Here is a 22,357-nt window from a genome sequence, read left to right as displayed (position 1 = left end):
TAAACTCACTCGTTCTCTGTGTCCCTGTGGCTGGGTTGCTCTCTCTATCACCATAAATATACACCACGCTGATGCGATATTCTGTATCAGGAAGCAAGTCTGTGAAAATAAAGAGCAAGCTTAGAGAAAGTGACCTAAAATATATAATCTAAAAACGTTTCCGGCCCATTGATGGATTTGAGGTCTGACTTACTCTCCAGCAGATAAGTGTTGGAGGCTCCGCCCACAGTTACCTCCTTAGAGTCATGGTCTTCAGTCACAGGGTTATGGCGAATGACAAAACGAGAAATGTCACCAATGGTGGCCGCGTAAGGGACGGTCCATGTGACCCTGATGTGGTCAGGGCCCACCCCTCCAAATTGCAAGTTGGTGGGAGCTGGAATCACTGAGAATGCAGGAGAAGAACAGCTTCAGCTTGGGCTTATGTAGAAATCCAATCCTAAACACTTAAGTCCTGCCTTAACTTAAGAGGGTCTGCTCACTATTTTTTGGAAAAACGATTGAGCCTGCATCACCAAATGGCAATATTGTTATTTATTGTTTTAATGTGCTCGTATTGACTCCTCCTGTGCACGTTCTTTTTGCGTAATATCTATATTCAAACCTTGTGGATCCAAAGAATTGGAAGTGAGAGGTGAAAAGAATCGGATGATATCTAATCAACCTTCCTTGACATGCCCTATGCAATTTGGACAGTTTTTCCTTCAAAAACAGTGTAATGTTTGACCTCTAGATGTCGCTGTATTGTGTAGTGCAACCGAAAATAAGTGCTACAAACTGCAAGGATGATAACAATCTACAGAGACTCAAACTACACAATTTTACTGTTTTTTTCTCAGCCTTCCACGAGGTTTTTGCTCTTTGTGGTACCCTTGGCATCGCGTACAATTATGTCAGCACCTACTAGGTAAGCCTAAATGAGATAAATACAAATTCATCCAAATAGTTTTTATGATAGTTCATGTAGTTTTGCATATTATTATCAATCCTGAATGAATTGAGTTGTTTACCACTAGGAGGTGCTCAATAAAACACAATGTCCCTTAAAAAAAGAGGCTTAATATACTTGCTTCAAGCTGTTTATTGACAATCTAACTTCAGTGCTGAACTAGAAAAGTCAAAAAGTAGAACTACAACTGACGATTGAAAATGTACTGAGGAATTGATTTTTTTTGTACTTTTTGTTTGGAGTCAGCATTGAACAATGTTGTGTAGGTTATGTGCTATAGTGTGAACAATAAACTCGCATTATACTATTCAAGAAGATGTTCATGGACAAATGAACGTATACGTCATGGTACAACTCTTCAGTAAGTACTATATTGTTCCCGGATTGGAGGACATTATCCTTTCCCACGTCTATATGCCTAAAATACAGAAACGTGTATTTGCTTTCTTGGTTGAAGTGACACTTATTTGTGATAAAACGATTTTGAATAACTATTTAGACAAAAAAAAGACTCTTTTTTTTCAATTTTTTTATAATAATGTATTCGTTTCCATATCGAGACAATAATATAGATATTAATGTCGATTTTAGTTTTTGTATTTATTACATTAGGTGAATTTTACTTATGACCAGTTTCCGGTGTGTATAATGTAGTGCCTCCTAGTTAAATAAACTTCGATCGAGTTAAAAAAAACACCCATTGATTTAATTATTTTGAGAAACTACATAAACTGTCATACCAATGTAAATTTGTATTAAAAAAATCTAAGGTCGAGAAATTATTATTTTTCATCGTGGAATCCCTTCTTAGATCGGCGCCATGTTCTTCCGACAGAATGCCGCCATGCTTTGTCGTGTATCACTGGCCCCCTCTTGTACCAGAAAACACAGTGCCATCTTGTGGTCAAATATTACCTATTCGACCTTTAAGCTATGCTAATATGACTAGCACGTAGGTTTGAAAATTAAAAAAACACATAACTTTGGTGTTGATTTGCAACCAGGTTTCTTGACAATTTAATTGAAATGCATACCTTGAAGGGATACTCTGTCATATTAGACCACTAAATATTGCTGTATTGTGTAGTACAACCGAAAATAAGTGCTTTGAAAGCACAAGGAAGAATACAAATTACGGAAAATCAAAGTGAACAAACTGCACCATTTTTCTTATCATTTTTCTTCGGCCTTTCAGAAATATTTTTTTTTCTTAGTGGGCACCCGGAGCAGCAAGATGTTGGACAGTCATGTCAGCTCCCATTAGGTGAGCCTCATCTCCATCCATTATCTGCACCGCTTATCCTCAGTAGGGTCGCAAGGGTTGCTGGAGCCCATCCCAGCCATCTTCGGGCAGTGGGCAGGGGACACTCTGAACTGGTTGCCAGCCAGTCGCAGGGGACACAGAGACAGACAATTCACTTGCTCAGTCACACCTAGGGACAATTTGGACCAGCCAATTAACCATGTTTTTGGAATGTGGGAAGGGAGCGGAGTGCACGGAGGAAACCCACGCAAGCACGGGGAGAACATGCAAACTCCACACAGGAGGTTTGATCTCACGACCTCAGAACTGTGCCGCACACGCGCTAACCACTGCGCCGCCGTGCTGCCCGAGCCTCATCTCATTTAAAATAAATATGCATTATTCAATATGTGATTATTTTGATAAAATGATCATTGATGTGATAGTTCATGTATTTTTTTGCATATTATTCCAATCAATATTGTTGTTTTTGATGGATTAAATTTTTCTTTACCACCAGTGGTCGCTAAATAATACACAATGTCCCTCAACCTGAAAGGATTTTTTTAATAATTGAAATGGGTTTTTAAGGTGCCACAGTATATATTGCATGCACCAAACATGACTTTAATCTGATAAATAATGAATATGAGATAGTGTAGTTTCCCAAATATCGTTTAAGAAAGTATCCTCCAATTCAGGAACCAAGTGCAAAAAAATGCAAAAGATGCTATTCATGATTTTAATGCAGCAGCATTTTTCAAAAGATGTCATGAAAACACCTCAGACATGTATTGAAATGTAAAAATCACCCGCTTGAGTTTGCTTTGTGTGTGTGGTTGGCTCGCTTTCCCCCTCTTCCGTAACCGTGACGATACTGATGTCATAGTCCACGCCAGGCTCCAAACCACGAAGCGTGTAATACCCGGCTGAGGCGTCCACCATATCTTGGAAAATGGGCAAGCTCTCGCCCGCCGAGGCTACAGTTATCCGGTAACCCGTTACGCTGGAATAATTCAGAGGGATCCAGCGCAGGCCCATGGTGGTGTCGGTAATGTCGACAAAGTGAATGTGTCTCGGCGGACGGATGTCTGCAAAGGTTAGGCCAAGTGCAAAGCGCAAGCGACATTGGAAAGACACAATGACAACCATGACATGGATTAGTTCCAACAATTAAACATTCAGTGCCTTGATAGTAACATTCAATGTTCAAATCAAAAATTGGGGGCATGCTCCACTTAAATTACACGAGATCTTCATGCAAATGTTAGCCAGATACCTTCCAGCAGGTTACAAAGAAAACAGATGGATTAAACAACATAAGAAAAATTGTGAAGCTGCATATCAATGGCGGTGAAACGTCACACAATTTATAACACATAATTTAACAGCAGCAGAAAGGTAGCTTTTTAAAAAAATAAACCGAATTTTATCAGAGTATTGCGAGAAGTACAGGGTGTTCCAAAGGTGTTAGGCACATTTCGACATTGAAATAAGGATATAAAAACACATCTGGTATATTCAGATATCTTGTAATGTCAATTTTTACATGGAATGTTTAAAGATGTTTAATGTGAGCAACATTGGTCACACAACACACATCAAGCTGATACTCAAATTCTTGCCAAACGCGACCCAGCTTTGCAATGTCAATGGTTGCAACAGCTTCTGTTATCTGTGCCTTCAGCTCATCCACATCTCTTGGAATAGGGAGGACACAGACTAATGCTTTCACAAATCCCCACAAAAAAGCGCCGCATGAAGATCTGAGTGACTAGAACATGAGATTGTGATTAATCCGCCCAGACCGTCCAATCCATCTGTTTGGCAGAGTTCAGAGACTGTCTAACCCTGAGGCTCCAGTGTGGTGGCACCCCATCCTGTTGTAAAATGAAGTCACCAGACTCTCACTTTATCCGTTACCCAGTTTTCCAGCATGATGAGGTATGTCTCACCATTGACTGTTGGTTTTTCAAAGAAGAATGGTCCATAAAGAGATTTCTTTAACATAGCATTAATAGCACGATTTTTAGAAGCTGTTGCAACTGTTAACAATGCAGTGCTGAGACATGTTTGTCGTGTGACCTATGACGATCACATTGAACATCTTTGAATATTGCATGAAAATTTGCGTTTACAAGCTTTCTGAATTTACTGCCTTGTTTTATATATCCTTAACAGTTAGTCAATGTCAAAATGTGCCTAAGACTTTTGAAACCCCATGTACTTTGCAGCGAAAGAATGTTCAATATAGTCATAAAAATGGATTGTTTGTGGTCCATGCTCATGAGTATAAGCGTAGTATAAATTGCCTTAAACTAGAAAATCACATTTTAATGAAAACTTTCAAACTGTCTTTTTTAACAACAATGAAATAAGTTGAATGACTTCTTCTTGGGATTGGAGCTACAGAATTGTGTTTCTAAACACATAAGCTGTTGTCCGTTGTAGGAAAAAGTATCACTACTCTTCATTACCTTTAGTTCTGCCTACATTTTCTACTTGCTTGAAACCTCATAAAATTATGTAGACCTAGGGTCACCAATGCAGTAGCTCCAAAGGACATCTGGGTACCCCACAGAATAGTTTTTGAAAAAACAAAAACAAATGTAAACATATGCAAAATCAAGCATTGTTGAGATCTAAGAATTATTGATAGAAGGCAGACTAAACAACAGCAGCAACAAGGTGCAACAAAAAGCAGCAAGCATTCATGACAAATGGCAATTCTTTCATAGATTGAAAGGGACACTGTACTATATGAATAATAGATGTTGCTGTATTGTGTAGTGCAACCCAAAACGAGTGCTACAAAGAAGAAGGAAGACTCAAAGTGACCTTTTTTCTTATCATTTTTTTGCCTAGCTTTGCACCCAAAAATTGTTTTGGGGGTACCCTTAGCCGCAAGAAGTAATCTTGATTGTATAAAAGCCTGTGCTAATATTTCTTAGCTTATGAAATCTATATTGTAATAATAAAAGTCTCTTAAATGAGTTTTTAGTTTTCACAGGGGATGTGACAAGGGCTATCCCTGTTGCACATACCTGGGGTGATAACAGCAGACACTGGCAAGCTTTCCAAATGGTCCTTGACAGTGAATACGCTGATGTTGTATTCCACTCCTAGATTCAGGTTCTCCAGCATGCAGGAGGTTTGATCGGCCCTCACAGACTCCTCGATGATGTTTCCTTTCTGCCCGCTGGTCGGCGTGCTGGACACTCTGTAGCCGGATATGTCTGCATAGCAAGCGGGTGGAAAAAGACGTCAGATTCCGCTCATTTATGAGTCACTGCGAGAAGTTGAAAAGATGTACCAGGAAGAAGTGTTTTCAGAGGTCAACGTCTAGACTCGCAGGGCTCCGGGAAGCCCGGTCAATATTTACCTGGTGTTTTGGAGGCCGTCCAGTGGACAGCCAGATCTCCTGTGTCAGAGTTGGACTCGACTCTCAGGTCAGTGGGAGGAGACAAAGCTGGAAAGAGACCGAGCAATGGGACATTGAGTCTGTGCAAAACAATCAATGGATCCTGAATTGCGTGTTTATGTTACAGTAGGGGTGCTCATCACGCAGCTCGCAATCTACTGGTGGATTGGGGGAAAGTATTCAGTTCATTACGTATTTGTTGGGACACGCTGCATTCTAGCAGTCAAATGCAGCATTTCAGCATAGACATCAATGTTGCTTATCAGCAGTAGAAATTTGAAGAAATCAAAATTTTGTAAGGTGTCATTTATTGCAATTATTTGTTTATGACGTAATACATATTCAATAATTAGACTACAAATGAAATGTAATATTTGCATTTAAATTTATATATCGTAAAATATATGATGTTGGAGCTTATCAATATGACTTACAAATTAAATAAAGGAACAATACTGTTATTTAAATAATTATTTTGGTATATTTTGATTATTTAACACATATTTAAGTATTTTTATGGTTGAAGTACAGGGTATTCATTTTTTCCGATTAATAAAACTCTACTACATCAGTACTGTGATGTTTATTTCTTGCAAGAGACTCACTTGAATGAGTCGCGGAGTACTTTTGTATTAGATAGTTTTATTTTAATTAAATACATTTAATTTATCTAAAATTGTGCATTAGGAAATATCGTGAGCATTCAATTCCACTAATTAGGACGCTTTTCTAAGAAAGCTATACTGCTCTTGAATTTTCTTTTTCGAACGCTAAAAAAGTGCGAGCACCCCTGTGTTACAGTGACAAGGGTGGCCGGGTTCTATCGCTAAGATTGTGAAGAAACTGCAAAAGTGGAAATTTAGATTTTTCTGTGATTCAGGTAAGTAATGTGTGAGAGAAGCAAAATTAGTTTTATATTAGGGCACTGGAACTGTCAATGAAAGAATCAAACTGACATTGGGTATTTAGGTTTATTTACTGTGGCGTACCAATTTCGTGTTTGGATAAACCCACGGCACAAATGTCCAGACTAAACCACCAGTTCGTATTTTGAGGAAGCAAGCATTTTTGATACAACCCAAATGTATTTTAATGTATTTGCTGTTCTTGTGTGATACTGCTTTCAAAAGACTGGAACTACACACTCAATAGGACTGTTCAGGGAGAAGAATGCATCAATAATTGAGAAGAAATAATTACTTTCATAATTGATGAAGCATGGTCATAGAATATAAGGGATGACACCTTCTTGTGACTGACGCCTATTCAGCTAGTTGGTAATTTATGTTTTAGAGGCCATTTTTTCCACTACTGGTAGTAAAGGCTTCCTCTTAAGTAGTCTGCCTCTCTCTTGCTGAGAAAATGTAGGTCTTAGATTAATGCTATTTCTGATTGCTTTCACATTTAAAGAAACCATTAATGTACAGTATTTGCATCTTCTCTTCCCTCTTTGTTTTGCTTGTTCAGGGTAAATTGCGTGCCAAAACGGAATGCCAATTTAGCACGTTTGGCCCGGCACTTGCAGTCCATAAATCAGGCCCCAAGCGTCTCACAGTTACTCACAAGTGACAACATTGCGGGTAATGGCGTTTCCACGAGGGCGTCCATTGAAGATGGGCTGAACGCTGTATGTGTACTGAGTTCCGGGAATCAAACCAGTTACATAAAGGCGGCCAGTGTCAGATGTCCTATGTCTTGGAGACTCTCCTTGTTGGCTGGGAAGCACAGACAGCTGGAAAAAAAATCACATCCCCGAATGAGAAAAACAAACCAAACCGTATCCTGCAAAGACATAATATATCAAGACTGTCTTTTGTGGGGAGGTTGTTAATTTAGGATTACCCTGAATTGACCTTCTACAACCTTTTTAATGTCCAAGGATCAATATTTTAGTAATTTTTGCGGCTGATGAGAAATATTCACCAGAAAACTAAAACCAAAATTTGGACTTTGGAATTCAGAAGCCAATTGTGCATAGACAAAATGCAAACTAAAATCAGATGGGTTCAAATAACTCAGTTTGGGCCGAAAACTAACTGATTGCTAACTTGGGTCAACTTGCTAGAAATTCCTGGATTGTCCATTTTTTTTTAATATCTCAATTAGATGCATAAATTAACCCATAAAATTATGGGTAATTTCTCCTTTAACCTCCCCTAAAATCAGGGAATATGTTCCAAAAGTAGTATCATTTTATTTAAAACTTCCACTCCAAATTAGGTCATTCTCTTTAGAAGTCCTCGAAATTATTTCATTTGGTTTCAAATAACTGCTTGGAATTGGGTCCACATGACGATCCACGCTTTGGATGAAATTGATCCTAAGCTTGAATCACATTTTAGTCATTTTAGTGCGAGGAATGCCCATAAGTATAAAAGAACAGGTATCATTAAAACAAACACGTTCAATCCAGGAGGTTATTCATTTCCGTGTTTTGAGCTTGTTCTGGTTACCTTGTAGCTAAACCTGCGGACAGGTATCCAGGTGATGATGATGGAGGTGTCCGTCACCTCTGTGTTAAAAGCAGGTGCGTTTCCCATCTGGGGAGCTGGAAAACGGAATGAAAGCTTGATTATATTCCAATGTAGACGTTGGAGGTCAGTTCGTGACTAAAAACAGATGGTGCAACTGTTCGCATAGCTGATTTCAGATTGTGATTAGGCGTACGTGTCCCTGAAGAGGTAAACATTCATTTTGACACAATCTGATTACTTAACCTTTCAACATTATACTCTGTCTTATTCATCTTCCTCCTCCCCTTTACATTTCTTTGGTGAAAGCAAAGGAACAATTCTTCTTGTAAATGGGACAGACTTTCTGTTGAACACATCGTAACTTCAAGCCCCGCTAACAGTGAGATAATAGTATCAACAATCGGTTATTCCTTTTTTGGGGAGTATTTTTATTTTAATTTGGTTTCACTCAACACTAAACTGTAGTGTTAACCCTAACAATTACTACACTTCACTCTTATTAATTGTTCTTTGTCTTTCCTGTAACCATCTGTCACCCCAGCCTTTGTCTTTTACCTAGTCTCGCAGCACCCTCCATAGAAATTAAGCTCCATCGCACAACACATCATAAACAAATATAACTATTCTCTCTCACAACTTCCTCCTGGGAGGTCATTAATGCTGAAGGTGTGTGACTAAGGAGATGTTAGAGCACCACTAATCTATATCTATGAAAGGAAGCTTGTGTCTCTTACTCTTGCCCATACCCTTACACCTTGCAGAGGAATGGGAAAGTATCCTCGTAAACACACATAGCTAAATAAGGGGCAAGATAGAAGAGAACGTAAAGTAATGGATTTGAGCCTTTTCATATTTCCTGGTTTGATATCAGTTCTGTTCTTTGTAACAACATCTCTTATACTCACCTGTGGTGAAATATGTTGTAATGGGCTCGCTGAGCACGCTGTCCAGCTCAGAGTGAAGAGTAGCTGTGTATTCGGTTTCAGGACGCAAATTTCTCAAAGTGTATTGGGTGACCCCTCCGGGGATTCTCTTCTCAACTGGGTTGGAGCCCTCGATGCTCAGGAAAAGTCGGTAGCCGGACACTACGGCGCGGGGGGCTTCCCAGATGACAAGAGCGCTGTCTGGTCCGATATCGGTAAACTGTACGTTGGTAGGGGCGTCAGGTTCTGGAAGAGAAAATATTCACATTGATTCTCACAAATTCTTGTATATTCTTTTGAAAAATATATTTCAATTCTTGTTAGAACGGCACGTACTGGTAAACATCTCTCCCACCAGCGGCTCGCTCTCCATGCCCCCGTTGATGGCGTAAACGTAAAAGCGGTACCGAGTTCCTGGTTGCAGGTGTGTGATGTCAGCGTAGGCGTTGGGCGACACGGGCAACTGCAGTGGCCGGATCTCGGTGCCGTCGGGCCCCACAGGAGAAAAGGTGACCCTGTAACCGGTCACCTCGCTAGGTGGCCCGTTCCATGTGATGGTGATCTTCACATCTGTGACCTCGTAAAATTGCAGGTCGGTGGGAGCTGCTACCTCCTCTGCAGCTGGCATAAGAACAATCCAATTGAAAAGGTCAAATGTTGAGACTTATAAACAGCACTTTACTCAGAAGTAACCCAAAAGGGTATAAAATAATAAATCAACACTTGATTCAATTTAATATATCTTTAGGAGTTCTTTTCTATGGAACGACTCAATGTTGTTTCTTTTTTGAGTCAATATGACGTAGTTTATGGGTTGTTTGTTATGACATTATTTGTTTGTATCGTTTCTACAATACAACTGACTTTCATGGATGTTTTTTTTTATAATTGAAACTTTATTTTGAACATTATAAAAACAAAAACAACCTTAACATTATGTCCGAAAAGGAATAGGAAGAAGCGTGTGCTAATTCAACCCTTCCCAGGCCTTACACAACCCAATTCAGGGTTAGTTTCTATTTTAATCAAATTGACCATTTTTTTAAATGGCAGTGTATTTTTATAGCAACCTAAAAGTCTGACCTAACCTAAATAATGGATAGGTCTATTCTAGACCATTAGGATTATTTTCCACCTAACCTTTTTTTAGATAAGAGTGTGTTGTGTTGAAATAGAAGAAACAAGAGTGATGTTCTTGCAGCCTGGTCGTCCCTGTGTAGTCCCTTCTCAAGGTTTTTTCATTTCCCTCATGTTAAATTGTTTGAGTTTTTCCTTGCCCTTATGTAGGTTTCAGATCAGGGGATGATGTAATAATAATCTGTGGTCTGTGCAGCCCTTTAAGACTCCTTGTGATTAAGAGCTTTGCAAATAAACATGACTTGACTTGACTTCTTTACCAAATTGTTTTCCAGCATCTGGTTTGACTTATAGAATCGTAAAAAACAAAATCAATATTTCTAGCATGTTGTATGTGTGCTCATTCTTTTCTCCTCACCCAGTCTTTCTCACCAGGTGGGTCGGACCCAAAAGTAGGTCGTAAGCCTGTTTTTAATGGGTCGTGGGCCTTTGTCTTGGCAAATAATGCTAAGAAGAAACAGAGGGTCAATTACACTCCTAACAGTAAATGGTGATTATGCCCTGCTCTATAACTTATTGTAGTTCAGCCAAATGGCATTTCAGAGGGACCATATTTCAATTTATTGTGATTCTGTTGTTTTTATTTCCTTTTTCTGCCCATGATAATGGGTCCGGAGATATTTAGCGATAAAGGGAAGGAAAAGTGCAAAACAGTGAAAACAACAATCGAGCTGAAAAAGGAAATAATTGAGAAATACTGTTATATTTTTAGCTTTTTAATTGTACATTAATCTTCATTATGTGCATAAATGAATAATCATTGATGTTTAGGTACTGCACACATTTTATGAATATTCTGGGTACAAATTTCTTTTAGTATGTGGGTGTTTTAAAGCAGTTTTAGGGAGTCGCTCGTATGCAATGTAGGCTTATGTGCGAGTGTATAGAGCACATTTTGGTTTTGTTAGTTGTAAAAAAGGTAAATATATTTTACCATATCTGATTTAAACTGCACAATACTTTCATTTGATAGATTTGAGAAGTGGGATTCTTGATTTAGGCCATCTTGTCATAAGTGTGAAATGGTGTGTCCTCAAGTCAGACCAGTTAAGAACCAGCAAGGACAACCAGCGGCTGTAATACGCTAAAAAAACATCTTGACGGCTTGCATCACAATTAGTCAAACATACCTGGTCGAGAGGATCCAGCCGTCTGGACCTGCATAAACAGAGGCTCACTCTCCTGGTTCTCTTCCACAGCATAGATGCTGATGTTGTACAGCACACCGGGGTACAGGTCAACCAGGTTCACTGAGGTCTCTGAGTTGGGCAGGTTGAGCTCTGTGCTGCTGCCCTCCACGGAAGGCGTGTACACAACACGGTAACCTAATTGTAAACAGATGCAGATCATCTTAACACCATACAAAATGATTCATGATAGCTTCATGGCACCAAATAAGGAATTTCCTGAATTGAAGGTCGAATCCTAAAGGGAAAGTAAGTACAGTTTTTTTTTTTTGTCAATGTTACTGGAACACAATTCCTTTTCTTGGTAAAGAGTGCTGTAATAATATTTTGTAACTCAAATGTCGTTAACACATGGTGCGTTACTTCGCTACTTTTTAAAAACAGTACACAAGTCATCTAATCTGTACATATTCCTATTTCGCTCAAGATGTAACACTAAATCCTTAGTCTTTGAAGAGTTTTTATGGCTCTCAAAAATTCAGCTCAATACAGTTATGTGGCACCTTCTCAAGTACAGAGTACAATCATTTTTCCCCACTGATATTCTCCCTAACATATTAATATGTTTACACTTTAGTAGACATTCAAAATAAGACAAGAAGACAATGGATTTTGAACTTGCAAGGTGGAAAGGGAGAGAAAATCTCAGGTAAGAACAACTCCATCCCTTCCACAATCCCCTCTCTGAGCCCCCTCTTTTTATTAAAACTTCAAGGTTACAAAAAACAGATCAGCCTTAAAGGCGAACAGACACCTGATTTGCCGATAGCGACAATGGTGCAATAGTCAAAACAACCAACAACAGTGAGATAAAGAACTGACGTGAAATCTCGTTTCACACTTATCCAATGGTAACAAACTTATCACATCTGTGTTCGCATCTGAGCTGTATTTACAACGATAAAACACCGAAATCAGGGGGTCAGTTTATATTGTTTATACATTTTTATTTGGTCGTGTGTAACAAGTAGCGAATGGTAGGCAGTGCGTGGGGAGGGGAACGTGACTTTAGAGGAGCGACAAGCTAACTGGAAATCATCTGGGAAAACGTGAGCATAGGATTTACAGTTGAAGAGTATTGAATTTTGTTGTTTTTTTTTTAAATTATGTTTGCAATACACAGTGATTTGAAAAAAGGAAAACATATTCTGCAATAGATAAAGAAAAGTTGTTTGAAGCCAAGAGACAAAATGGGTATGGAGTTTCTCAGCTAGCTGTTCATTTGCCAGCTTTTAAGATTACACAAGACAATGAATATAGAGGGTTCACCGCTTCAACTGGTCAGTGTACAGTTTTCTCTCATTTATTTTATTATGTGGCTATTTTTAAGCAGTTTTAGGTAGTCGGCTTCAATTCGAGTATAGATGGTAATTTTTAACTAGTTACTTTCAGAGTAACGCGCTAAATTTGGGTGTCAGTAATTGCAGTGAAAAGCGTAATGCTATTAAAGTTTTAAAGGATGTGACTAGTAACAGTAACTGTTCATTTTTTACAGTAACACGCCCAACATTGGTCACTAAGTTTGTTCTGTTTTTAATATTGGACATCTGCAAAGGTGATTTCATTTCTTTATTTTGAATACCCTTACTCACTGGTGTTCATTGTTTCGACAAATATGCCCTGATAACATCATTGTCACTATCGGCCCATAATGTTGCTGTTCTTTGATTACCACACCCTTCAGGATTGATCTGTCTTTTGTCACCTGGGAGATTTGAATTTGAAAAAGTGCTCATGGGAAGGGTCTTTAGAACAGGTTGGAATTTTTTATCGAAGGTTTGGGTCCTCTCCTGTTGTCCTTGCAAGTTCAAAATCCATTGACTTCTTCTCTCCTTGTTTTTAGTGTCTACTAAACTATAAACTTATCTGTCACAATCCAGACTAAAACTAAAAATTGTGTTCCATACGCTTACGAGTGGATTACTGTGATACAGATTGGTTTGTGCTGATCCTCATCAGTGGAGTAAATTATTTAACTTAAAAATAAAATACCAAATGTTTTATTGCTTGCCGTACAAGAATACATTTTTTTGGTACATTACCAGTAATAGGAGCTTGCGGCCTGGACCATCGGATGCGGATCGACGTCTCACTCACATCATCAAAAGCATGCTGTGCAGGAGTGTCAGGGGCTGCGGGAAAAAGAAGCGAAAAACAGGACATTTTAAATAATATTTTGATTAGAACTTTGGTTTTCTTAAAGGACCAAACTCAGTGAAAAGACAAAAAAAGCAGTTACACTTAAGCGCTTTCACGTTAAGTTTATTTTGTTCTCGCCAATGAGTCATTAAAATGAACTTAAAGTGCAAGTATTGAAAATAAAACTACAATTTGAAGGAGTTTAAACGGGTTAAAAGTGTGGGAGTTTGAGATTTAGTGAATAGGGAAAAAAAATTGGGTTGAAATATAATTAAGACAGGGCAAGACAGGACAGATAAGACAATTTGCCAGACTCTTTCTAGTATGAATGCTTCCTTGCAGAGATAAACATGCAGGAGGTGAATAAGTAAAAAAATATTTTGTTTACAAATTTAATCTGGGGAATATTATCAATATTTAACAGTGGACCGATGGATCCAAATATCGATATCATCGGTACTTTGCGAGTATTCGGATCGGATCAATTCTATTGTCTTAAGATTGATACTGTCTTCCCATTTTAACTATCACTATAACAATTTTGTTAACGTGTCAGAAGATTATACATACAATGTACCTTTCCAATTTGATCCATTTGTGGTTTGTTTTTTAAAATATTGTGCAATAAAAAAATAAATTTAAAAAAGATGTTTTGGACTATAAGGCGCACCTGATTATAAGACGCACCTTAAAAAACACCCCCTTGTGAAATATTTTATTCATATGTAAGGCGCATCGAATTATAAGGAACATGAAATTAAAACGGAATAAAAAACATATTTCATACGACATAAATATTATGAAATAAGGTTTCACAAGTAAAATGAATCAATTCAATTATAAATAGTTATCGTATGTAAAAGCATTTAATTATATTTATACATTTTCAATTGTACTTACCGTTTTTTCGGCTCTACAAAAGGCACATTAGATGATAATGTGCACATTCGAATCTCTGGCAAATTTGGGGTTTTGTGCTGCACCTTTATAGTTGTCTTGCTGACATTATTATACTGTGTTTTTATTTTTGTTACTTTGTTGCAATTTTGGTTCGACTCTCTTGTTCTGAAACAGTTGTTGGCGTTGTACTGTTAAAGGTTTGTACACTGGATTGTTTACACTGTTTGAACTTGGACTTTAGTTTCAAAATATTGTGATATGGGGGGGAGGGAGAGAGAGAGAGAGAGAGAGAGAGAGAGAGAGAGAGGGAGAGAACAAATTGAAACTAAGTATGTATTTTGAATTAGTTGATGTTTTTTGAGGGAACGCTTTGATCAAATCCCTGTCGACTGAGAGAAAGTGTTAGCAAGGGAGCAAGAACGAGAGCAAGAGAGATGGATGGTTTCATCGGCATGACGAAGGAGCGGGACACAGACTTCTATCAGCGAGATATAGATGAACGCAGAGCAGGTGTCCGGTCACAATACAGTATGAAATACACTATCATATAAATTGGCCAATCAGCATCAAAGATCTCAAGTCAAGAGGTGCTGGCCAATCGGTGTGAATTTAGGCTGCCCCTGCCCTCCCCCTATCTTGGCTGCCCAAAACATATCTCAATAGTGCATGAAGCATCCGTTTCTTATTCAATCTTTGTGTACTTCAGTTAATATTTTTTTGTTATTATTTGAGAAAAGAGTGAACCAGAGATAACTGAAGCGCAAAATAGTGGGGGTCGCTGTATATTTTTTATTTTCTTAAAGTTTTAATCGTAATTATTTAATAAAACAATTGACATTTTTAGGCTGTTTTTATCGTAATTCTAAAGTAACTCGAAGGGGGAGGAATTCAATTATTCAATGATCATGAAATTTGGAGGCACAAAGTAAAAGTATCGGTATGCATAGATACTATCCTGTATTTACTTGGATCGGATCAGTATCACCAACCCCTATGAATATCCATGGCAGGTCGTAAATAAGCCCGACTGAAATGGTTCAAATCCAGCTTTGAAAACTTTGCCTGTCTCCTAAGCTGGCACTTGTCCTCACCTGTGGTCTGCGATGTCGACAAGATGAGGGTGGCGTCTCCCTCATCCGGGAGCTCGTAGACGTTCACGTTGTATCTGCGGCCCGGAAGGAGGTCGCCAATGGTGACAGAGTTGGAGGTCTGAGGGAGGTCTGCAACAGAAGACAAATAGGACCAAATGATTTCACTGCATTTGTGTCGGTCAGCTTGTCAGCAAGGCTTGTCTCTTTACTAACCTAAGACTTGCCGCTGTGCCCCCTCCTCACTCAGCTCGTACTCCACCCTGAAACCGGAAATAGTGGACGAGGCCGAAGTCCAGGAGACCACAAAGCTGTTTGAGGTAATTTCTGTCACAGATTCCGAGGTGTCGACTAGCGGCGGGGGCTTGTTGGTCTCACCCTCAGAGGTTTCCACTGCAGAGGAGAAGGAATGTCATGCTATATACTACTACACCAAACTAATTGAGAAGTGTCACACATTACCAGCCTTCTAGACAGTGTTGGGAGTAACATGTTACAAAGAAAAGCTTCCCTGGAACGCAATAGAAGCCTAACATAACCAGCCGTCATTATCATAATTGTAACAAAATTTAATTTCATTTTAATTGTATGTTTTTATCCCTTTTGGTACACTCCAGGTAGTTTTAGGTCAGAGTTTCTATCCATTCAAAATTTAGCTAGCCCTTGTCATTAGCCTGTATGTAACCTGCCGAAGGCCTTCAGGATCAACAGTTCTGGCATCTGAGCATTCTAAGTGAATGGCAGCTGATAGATGGTTACAATAGCCAATCAGATCCCGAGATGTTGATAGTAAGGCCAGCTAGAAGGCCTCATGACAGGGGGCGGAAATGCACCAAAATGATGGTGCCAACAGCCGTGATGCCTGAAGAAGTGAAGTAAGCGTCTTGGATACTGACTTGAATTAAGCGAAGGCAGGGCTATGCAGATCAACCAATCTACATCATAGCATTTTTAGGTTAAACATGTTTAAAATGTGTCATGTTAAAAATTTTAATCAACTACGGCTGAAGGAGATGACAACAATTGTATACTTCCAAAGCCATTTTCAAGACAGACCTCTTAAGGTAAGCCAGATGTCGTGAGGTGGTCAAACTTTGAGTATGATTAATTTAGAAATATTTTATTCGTAAATGTTTGCATTATTATGCATAGTGATACATTTTAACTGCTGACTCAGAAAATAGCCGTTGTTGGACATAATAAAAGCGATATAATTCCCAGTCGTGTGCACATGTGCTTCTGTGCGGGATTTCTCGAATCGTGATTCCATAAATGATGGTGTTCTGATTGCCTAGGTTTGAAATGGACTAGTAGCCACTGCTGGAACGTAATTACTTTTCCTGGTATTAATTTTTTTAAAAGCAGACCAAAAATTGTCTTCTGTTCTCTGCCATCTCCATCATCGCTCGTGAAGTACCATACCAAACATAAGGACAGTAAGGTAAAATACAAAAGTAAGGTGGGCACGTAAATAAAAACCTATAAAAGACAACATACAGTTCCGGTAGGGCAATCTCAAGCACAAAGTACAAGGATGTGTAATTTTTCTTTACTGATATACTGATATTGTCCCTAACTTATCCTGTGGCCCTTGGAGTATGGGGGTATTTGCCATGCCTGAGTTAGGATATGGTTACAGTTGTGCAAAATATACTATGCCATTTTTGTTATGCAGCCGAATTACAGGACTGTTGGAAATAAATTGTGAGAGGCATAATTAAAAACATACTTTTGTAGTGTGATATCAAAATAATATTTGTAAGGTTGTAAGGTGCACTCACAAGTTCCATGAGTGGTGGTGAAATCGAAACGCGTGACCTCACGCCCTCCGTATTGCAAAATGCTGATCAGCTGACCCTCATAGGTGACACCCGGACGCAGGCCGGAGATGGTGTAGGAATTAAGGTGACCGGGAACCACCACCTCCCTCCAGGGGCTACGGGAATTTTTCTAAAAACAACAAACAGATAAGATGAATGACAACCACTGGTTTTCATATGTCTTTCTTTCTGTCTGTCTGACTCGTCTTATCTCGTTTTATCGGTCTCGCCTAATTTATATTGTCCGTCTTGTTTGTCTTGTCCTGTGCTATCCTGTCTTGTCAGTCTAGTCTTATCCTCCTTGTCTTATCCGTCTTGTCTTACCTGTCTTAGCTTATCCTATCTTGCCCTCTCTTGTACTGTCTTGTTTTATCAGCCTGGTCTTGTCTTGTCTTGTCTTGTCCTGTCTTGTCCTGTCTTGTCCTGTCTTGTCCTGTCTTGTCCTGTCTTGTCCTGTCTTGTCCTGTTTTATCTTATCCTATCCTGCCCTATCTTGTTCTAACTTGTTTTGTCTTATCTGTGTTGTCTGTCTTATCTGTCTTATCTGTCCTGTCTTGCCCTGTCTTGATTTATCTGTCCGTCTGTCCGTCTGTCTGTCTGTCTGTCTGTCGGTCTGTCGGTCTGTCGGTCTGTCGGTCTGTCTGTCTGTCTGTCTGTATGTCTATCCCTAAGGGTCAGAAAGATTTTAATCGAGACTCACAATCTTCCATTTGAGGATGTACTGCGTGATCTGAACAGACGAGGGGGGGTTCCACTGGATAGGGTGCGAGTCCGGCTGCTTGCCCGCCTCAGTGATGATGACCTGGACCGGCCTGTGGCCGCCTGGAAAGTTGCAGTCGGACTCGATGAGTGAAAGAAGAAGCTGGAGGCGACGTCCAGTACGTTAACATGACAGTGTTATAGTGGCTGTGGCTTGGGGTGAGTGAAAGGTGGCTTCTGTGGCACAACTGTAGAACCGGCTCACAAATTTTCTCACATTGTGACATAACACCTGAGTTCTATGCTCGCCACTATTAATCTGTCTTGTTGGCATGTATTGCGCAAGCTTTTTTTTTTGTCTCCGACTCAGGGATGGTGTATGGTTTATCATGTCGAGTGGGATATGTTCTCAATGCATAACAGTTGCCCACCTTGGTAGTTCTGCTGCGGTTCACACCTCATTTCTCCAATGCCGTTGCCGTAGCAATAACAGCGATAGTGAATGCCATGGATGGCTTTGTCCCATGACTCTCCGATTTGATAAAACGCCCTTGTCTGTGGCTCCTGACACTGATCTGTCATCGGAGACAAGAATTAGCCAGTCAAAAACATGGCATCAATTTGACCTGGAAGAAAACATTCTCACTATTGCATGAGAAACGCCAAATCCGACAGATTTGCACAGCGTTCGATTCTGAAACCTTGTAAATTAACAAAACATGATATTATTGGAAAATGGCTAATTTGACCCTAATGTGAATATTTAATTCATCTACACACTCACGTTTGTTGTCTCTTGTTAAACAACATCGGTTGTGTTTGACATTTGTTTTAGAAAGCATTTTTTTCCTAAACGGCATGATTTTGAGAAAATCTATTCGTGCATTAAACTTCAACCTGAGTGACCTGATTTTGACTTTTAGTCAACTGGTATGCCTGTATTACTTAAAGGGACAGTATGTAGTATTTGACCACTAGACGTCACTGTATTGTGTAGTGCAACTAAAACGAGTAAAAAAATGCACAAAGAAGAATAAAAACTACAGAAACTTAACCTGCACCACTTTTCCTCAAGATTTTTTTTAATCAATTTTGTTTTTGGGGTCCCCGTAGCAACAAGATGTCAGACAATTATGTCAGCTGCCTGTAGGTGAAGCTCATGCTATGTAAAATAAATGCAAATTTCTCGGCTCACAAGGTATTTTAAAAATGGTTGTAAATACATCCAATACATTTAAAATGCAATGCTAAAACATGAATAACTACCGATGATGTTTAATATCAGTATTTTCTAAACCCAAGCTCAGAACAAGTATATAACTCTTGAATAGTCACTGATACCAATTGCAATCACAGATACCACAAGTACATTCACCACACACAAGGGGGGATAATAATCTTGTCCCACTACCAGAGAATTTCGACCATTTTATGTATTATTTTTATCTTAATATATTTTTAAAAAAATCTATCAGGAAAAGGGAGCTAACTTGTCTCATTTGATAAATGTCAGATCATTTAAAAAAATCTAGTTATTACTTTTTTGTTTTTGTAAGAAAACTATGCTATTTACCAGAACAGATGATTTTGTACATTTTAAACAGTATTTGAATAATTTCAGTGAAAATATTTTTAAGTAATAATAATGATCCTTAAAATGAGCAAAATAATTTGTGAATTATGAAGCATTTTTGAAGTGCATGCAATAACCCTGGTAAAAACATGTTTTTAAAGGAAACCTGTTAAAATAATGACAATTGTTATTTTTTCCCCAAGGGTAAATTGTGTTTCCTATAGTGTTGAGCTAACACAGTAAACTGTTTAGATCCTCTTCAATTTGTGTATATCAGTGTGCAAGCCATTTAAAGGGTTTGCGATTTCCAAATCACAACAGACTCTGAGGGTTTTGCTAGCTAGCTAGTTAGCTAAGTTACCCACTGCCCATAACCCAAAAATGCTTTGTTCCTGGGGGACGATGTTTATTTAACGGAGCAAAAATGCAACTTGTTTCATCACAAAATTAAAACCACACTTTTTACTATGGTATATCAAATTTAGAAAACATTTACTTTGCCTTTAAATGCCTAACTCCGGACTTACATTTCCTTGCAAAAGTATTGACCCTTCCAAAGAACTGTTTGACTTATGGACATATTTCAGGCTTGACACTTGCAAAACTCAAAAGATTTTCCAAGAATCAACATCATGTAAGACACAACTGTGAAAATAAACCCAAAATAAACACTTATATTGTGATAACGAAAAAAATTGAAAAGTAGGTGTTACAAATATATTTCCCCACTTTGACTTAATACATTGCACAACCTCCTTTTGCTGCGATCACAGCCACAAGTCTTTTAGGGTATGTCTTTATATTTTCCGCATCCTTAAACGTAAATATTTGCCCATCCTTCTTTACAAAATGGCTTAATTTCCTTAAGGTTTGATGGTAATTGTTTATGCACAGCATTTTTCAGATCTTTCGATAAATGCTCTACAGGATTGAGGTCTGGACTTTGGCTTGACCATTCTAAAACCTATATAATGTTTGTTTTACATCATTAAATTGTAGATTTTGCTTTATGTTTAGGGTTATTGTCTTGTTGAAAGGTGAACCTGTGCCCCATTTTAGGTCCCTTGCAGACTCCAACAGATTTTTTTTGCCCTGTATTTGGTTCCATACATCTTCCCTGTCAATTCTAACGTTCTTTCCAGTCCCAGCTGAAGAAAAGAAACCCCAGGGCATGATGCTGCCACCACCATGTTTGACACTGGGGATGGTGTTTTTAGGGTGATGTGCAGTGCTACCCTTAGGCCAAACATAACGCCTTACATTCAGCCCAAAAGGTTCAATTTTTGTCTCAACAGACCAGAGCACCCTGTTCCACAAGTTATCTGTGTCTCCCAGGTGGCTTCTTGAAAATGCCAAACGGGCCTTTTTATGGTATTCTTTCGGAAAGGGCTTTCTTCTTGCCACTCTTCCTTAATAGAGATAAGACTACGACTAACAGTTGTCTTATTCACAAATTGGCCCACCTCAGCTGTGGATACCTCCAGGTAATCCAATGTGATCATGGGCGTCTCGTTGCTTCTCTGGTTTGTTTACTCCTTGATTGGGCTGAAAGTTTTTATGGATGGCCAGGTTTTGGTAGGTTTGCATTGGTTTTATGCTTGTTCCATTTTGATATTAATGCTCGCACAGAGCTACATAAAGCAAAATCTACAGTGATATGGTTTAAAACTAACAACATAAAGGTGTTAGCATTGGTAAAAAGTTTTTGGGGGACAATACTTTTGTAAGGCACTGTACATCATGACTTCCGCCAAAGCTACAAACTTACCGATAGCATCGCACTTCCAGCGTCCACGTCCCTGTCCATAGCAAGTACAGTTCATCATATAGCCCTCATCATGGCGCTTAGAGAACTCCTGGTTGACATCATAGGTCAAGCCCTCCACGATACACTGATCTGGAGTGGCAACGTCAAGAGAATAACACACCCTGTTGACAAATGATACATCTTGCGGTCTTCACGATGTCTCACTGTACTCACCCCGTAGCTGCGAGTAAGCGATGCAGCTCCACTCCCCGCGACCGTTTCCGAGACAAGTGCACTCCATCATGTGGCCCATGACGTCGTGCCGTTTGTCCCATTTGTCACCGACACGATACATGACGCCGTCGTTTGTTGTGCAAACCTCTTCGTGGGCTGCGGGAGAGGCCAACAAATAAGGACTAACGGTTCGTATGCACGCACGCCTGTGGGTATTGATTGTTTCTGTTTGTGTTCTGATCTTTCCAGTGCCATTAAGCAATCAACCCAATTTCAACTTCCCTGCACTGGCTCCCTGTCATTTTAAGACGTGATTTTAATTTTCTGTTGGTAAATTTTAGACAGAATTGCCCCCTCATATCTCTCTGATTTATTTTGTCTCTATGTTCCTGCCGGAGCCTTCGCCCGGAATATGCTGGTCTAGTAGTGATTCCAAGAGCCAAGATGAAATCTGCAGGTTCAGAGCGTTCTCCATTTGAGCCCCGGTGCTGTGCAATGCTCTGCCCTCTGAGATTCACTCGGCAACCTTAGTGGAAGTGTTTAAATCTAGGCTTAGGACAAACTTCATTAGCTTATGAGTGATTTTGACCTCATACACATATTTTTGTCCTTGAGGGATAAAGATAAGTCTGGTTATTTTACAGTGCATGCATTGCAAACCATTGTTCCAGCATTTAGGAATGATGAACGCCATTATCGAGAAACTGCTGAATTTGTCAAGATTTTGGGGCAGGAAGCTGTCAACTGGACATTCTGTTATCGCCTTTATTTCATGTTGATTCTTAAAATTTCCTGACTAAAAAAGCCTCTGGGCTCTACTATT

The 22,357-nt window shown here is 39.2% G+C and overlaps 1 protein-coding gene across 2 annotated transcripts in view; it reads right to left on the bottom strand.

The window, feature by feature from the left end:
- Positions 1-22,357, bottom strand: part of LOC148367348 (fibronectin-like) — a 62,927-nt gene that overhangs the window by 20,833 nt on the left and 19,737 nt on the right. The window contains exons 10-27 of one of the 2 annotated variants that reach the window (XM_088334218.1): positions 21,535-21,690; positions 21,322-21,450; positions 18,412-18,555; positions 17,982-18,103; positions 17,243-17,411; positions 15,678-15,854; positions 15,465-15,593; positions 13,377-13,466; positions 11,278-11,472; positions 9,347-9,631; positions 8,993-9,256; positions 8,067-8,161; positions 7,177-7,345; positions 5,575-5,661; positions 5,237-5,428; positions 3,005-3,283; positions 194-385; positions 10-99 (exon numbers count right to left, since the gene is read on the bottom strand). In XM_088334218.1, the coding sequence (XP_088190344.1) occupies positions 10-99; positions 194-385; positions 3,005-3,283; positions 5,237-5,428; positions 5,575-5,661; positions 7,177-7,345; positions 8,067-8,161; positions 8,993-9,256; positions 9,347-9,631; positions 11,278-11,472; positions 13,377-13,466; positions 15,465-15,593; positions 15,678-15,854; positions 17,243-17,411; positions 17,982-18,103; positions 18,412-18,555; positions 21,322-21,450; positions 21,535-21,690 (2,964 nt within the window). The remainder of the gene's footprint in view (positions 1-9; positions 100-193; positions 386-3,004; positions 3,284-5,236; positions 5,429-5,574; positions 5,662-7,176; positions 7,346-8,066; positions 8,162-8,992; positions 9,257-9,346; positions 9,632-11,277; positions 11,473-13,376; positions 13,467-15,464; positions 15,594-15,677; positions 15,855-17,242; positions 17,412-17,981; positions 18,104-18,411; positions 18,556-21,321; positions 21,451-21,534; positions 21,691-22,357) is intronic. The other variant, XM_088334219.1, reaches the window with a different exon arrangement.

Source organism: Urocampus carinirostris, chromosome 4 (genome assembly GCF_059441175.1).
Source record: "Urocampus carinirostris isolate Australia breed hairy pipefish chromosome 4, RoL_Ucar_1.0, whole genome shotgun sequence".
NCBI classification, from domain to species: domain Eukaryota; kingdom Metazoa; phylum Chordata; class Actinopteri; order Syngnathiformes; family Syngnathidae; genus Urocampus; species Urocampus carinirostris.
Note: the sequence above shows the minus strand (reverse complement) of the source record. Positions and strands in the feature narration are given on the sequence as shown.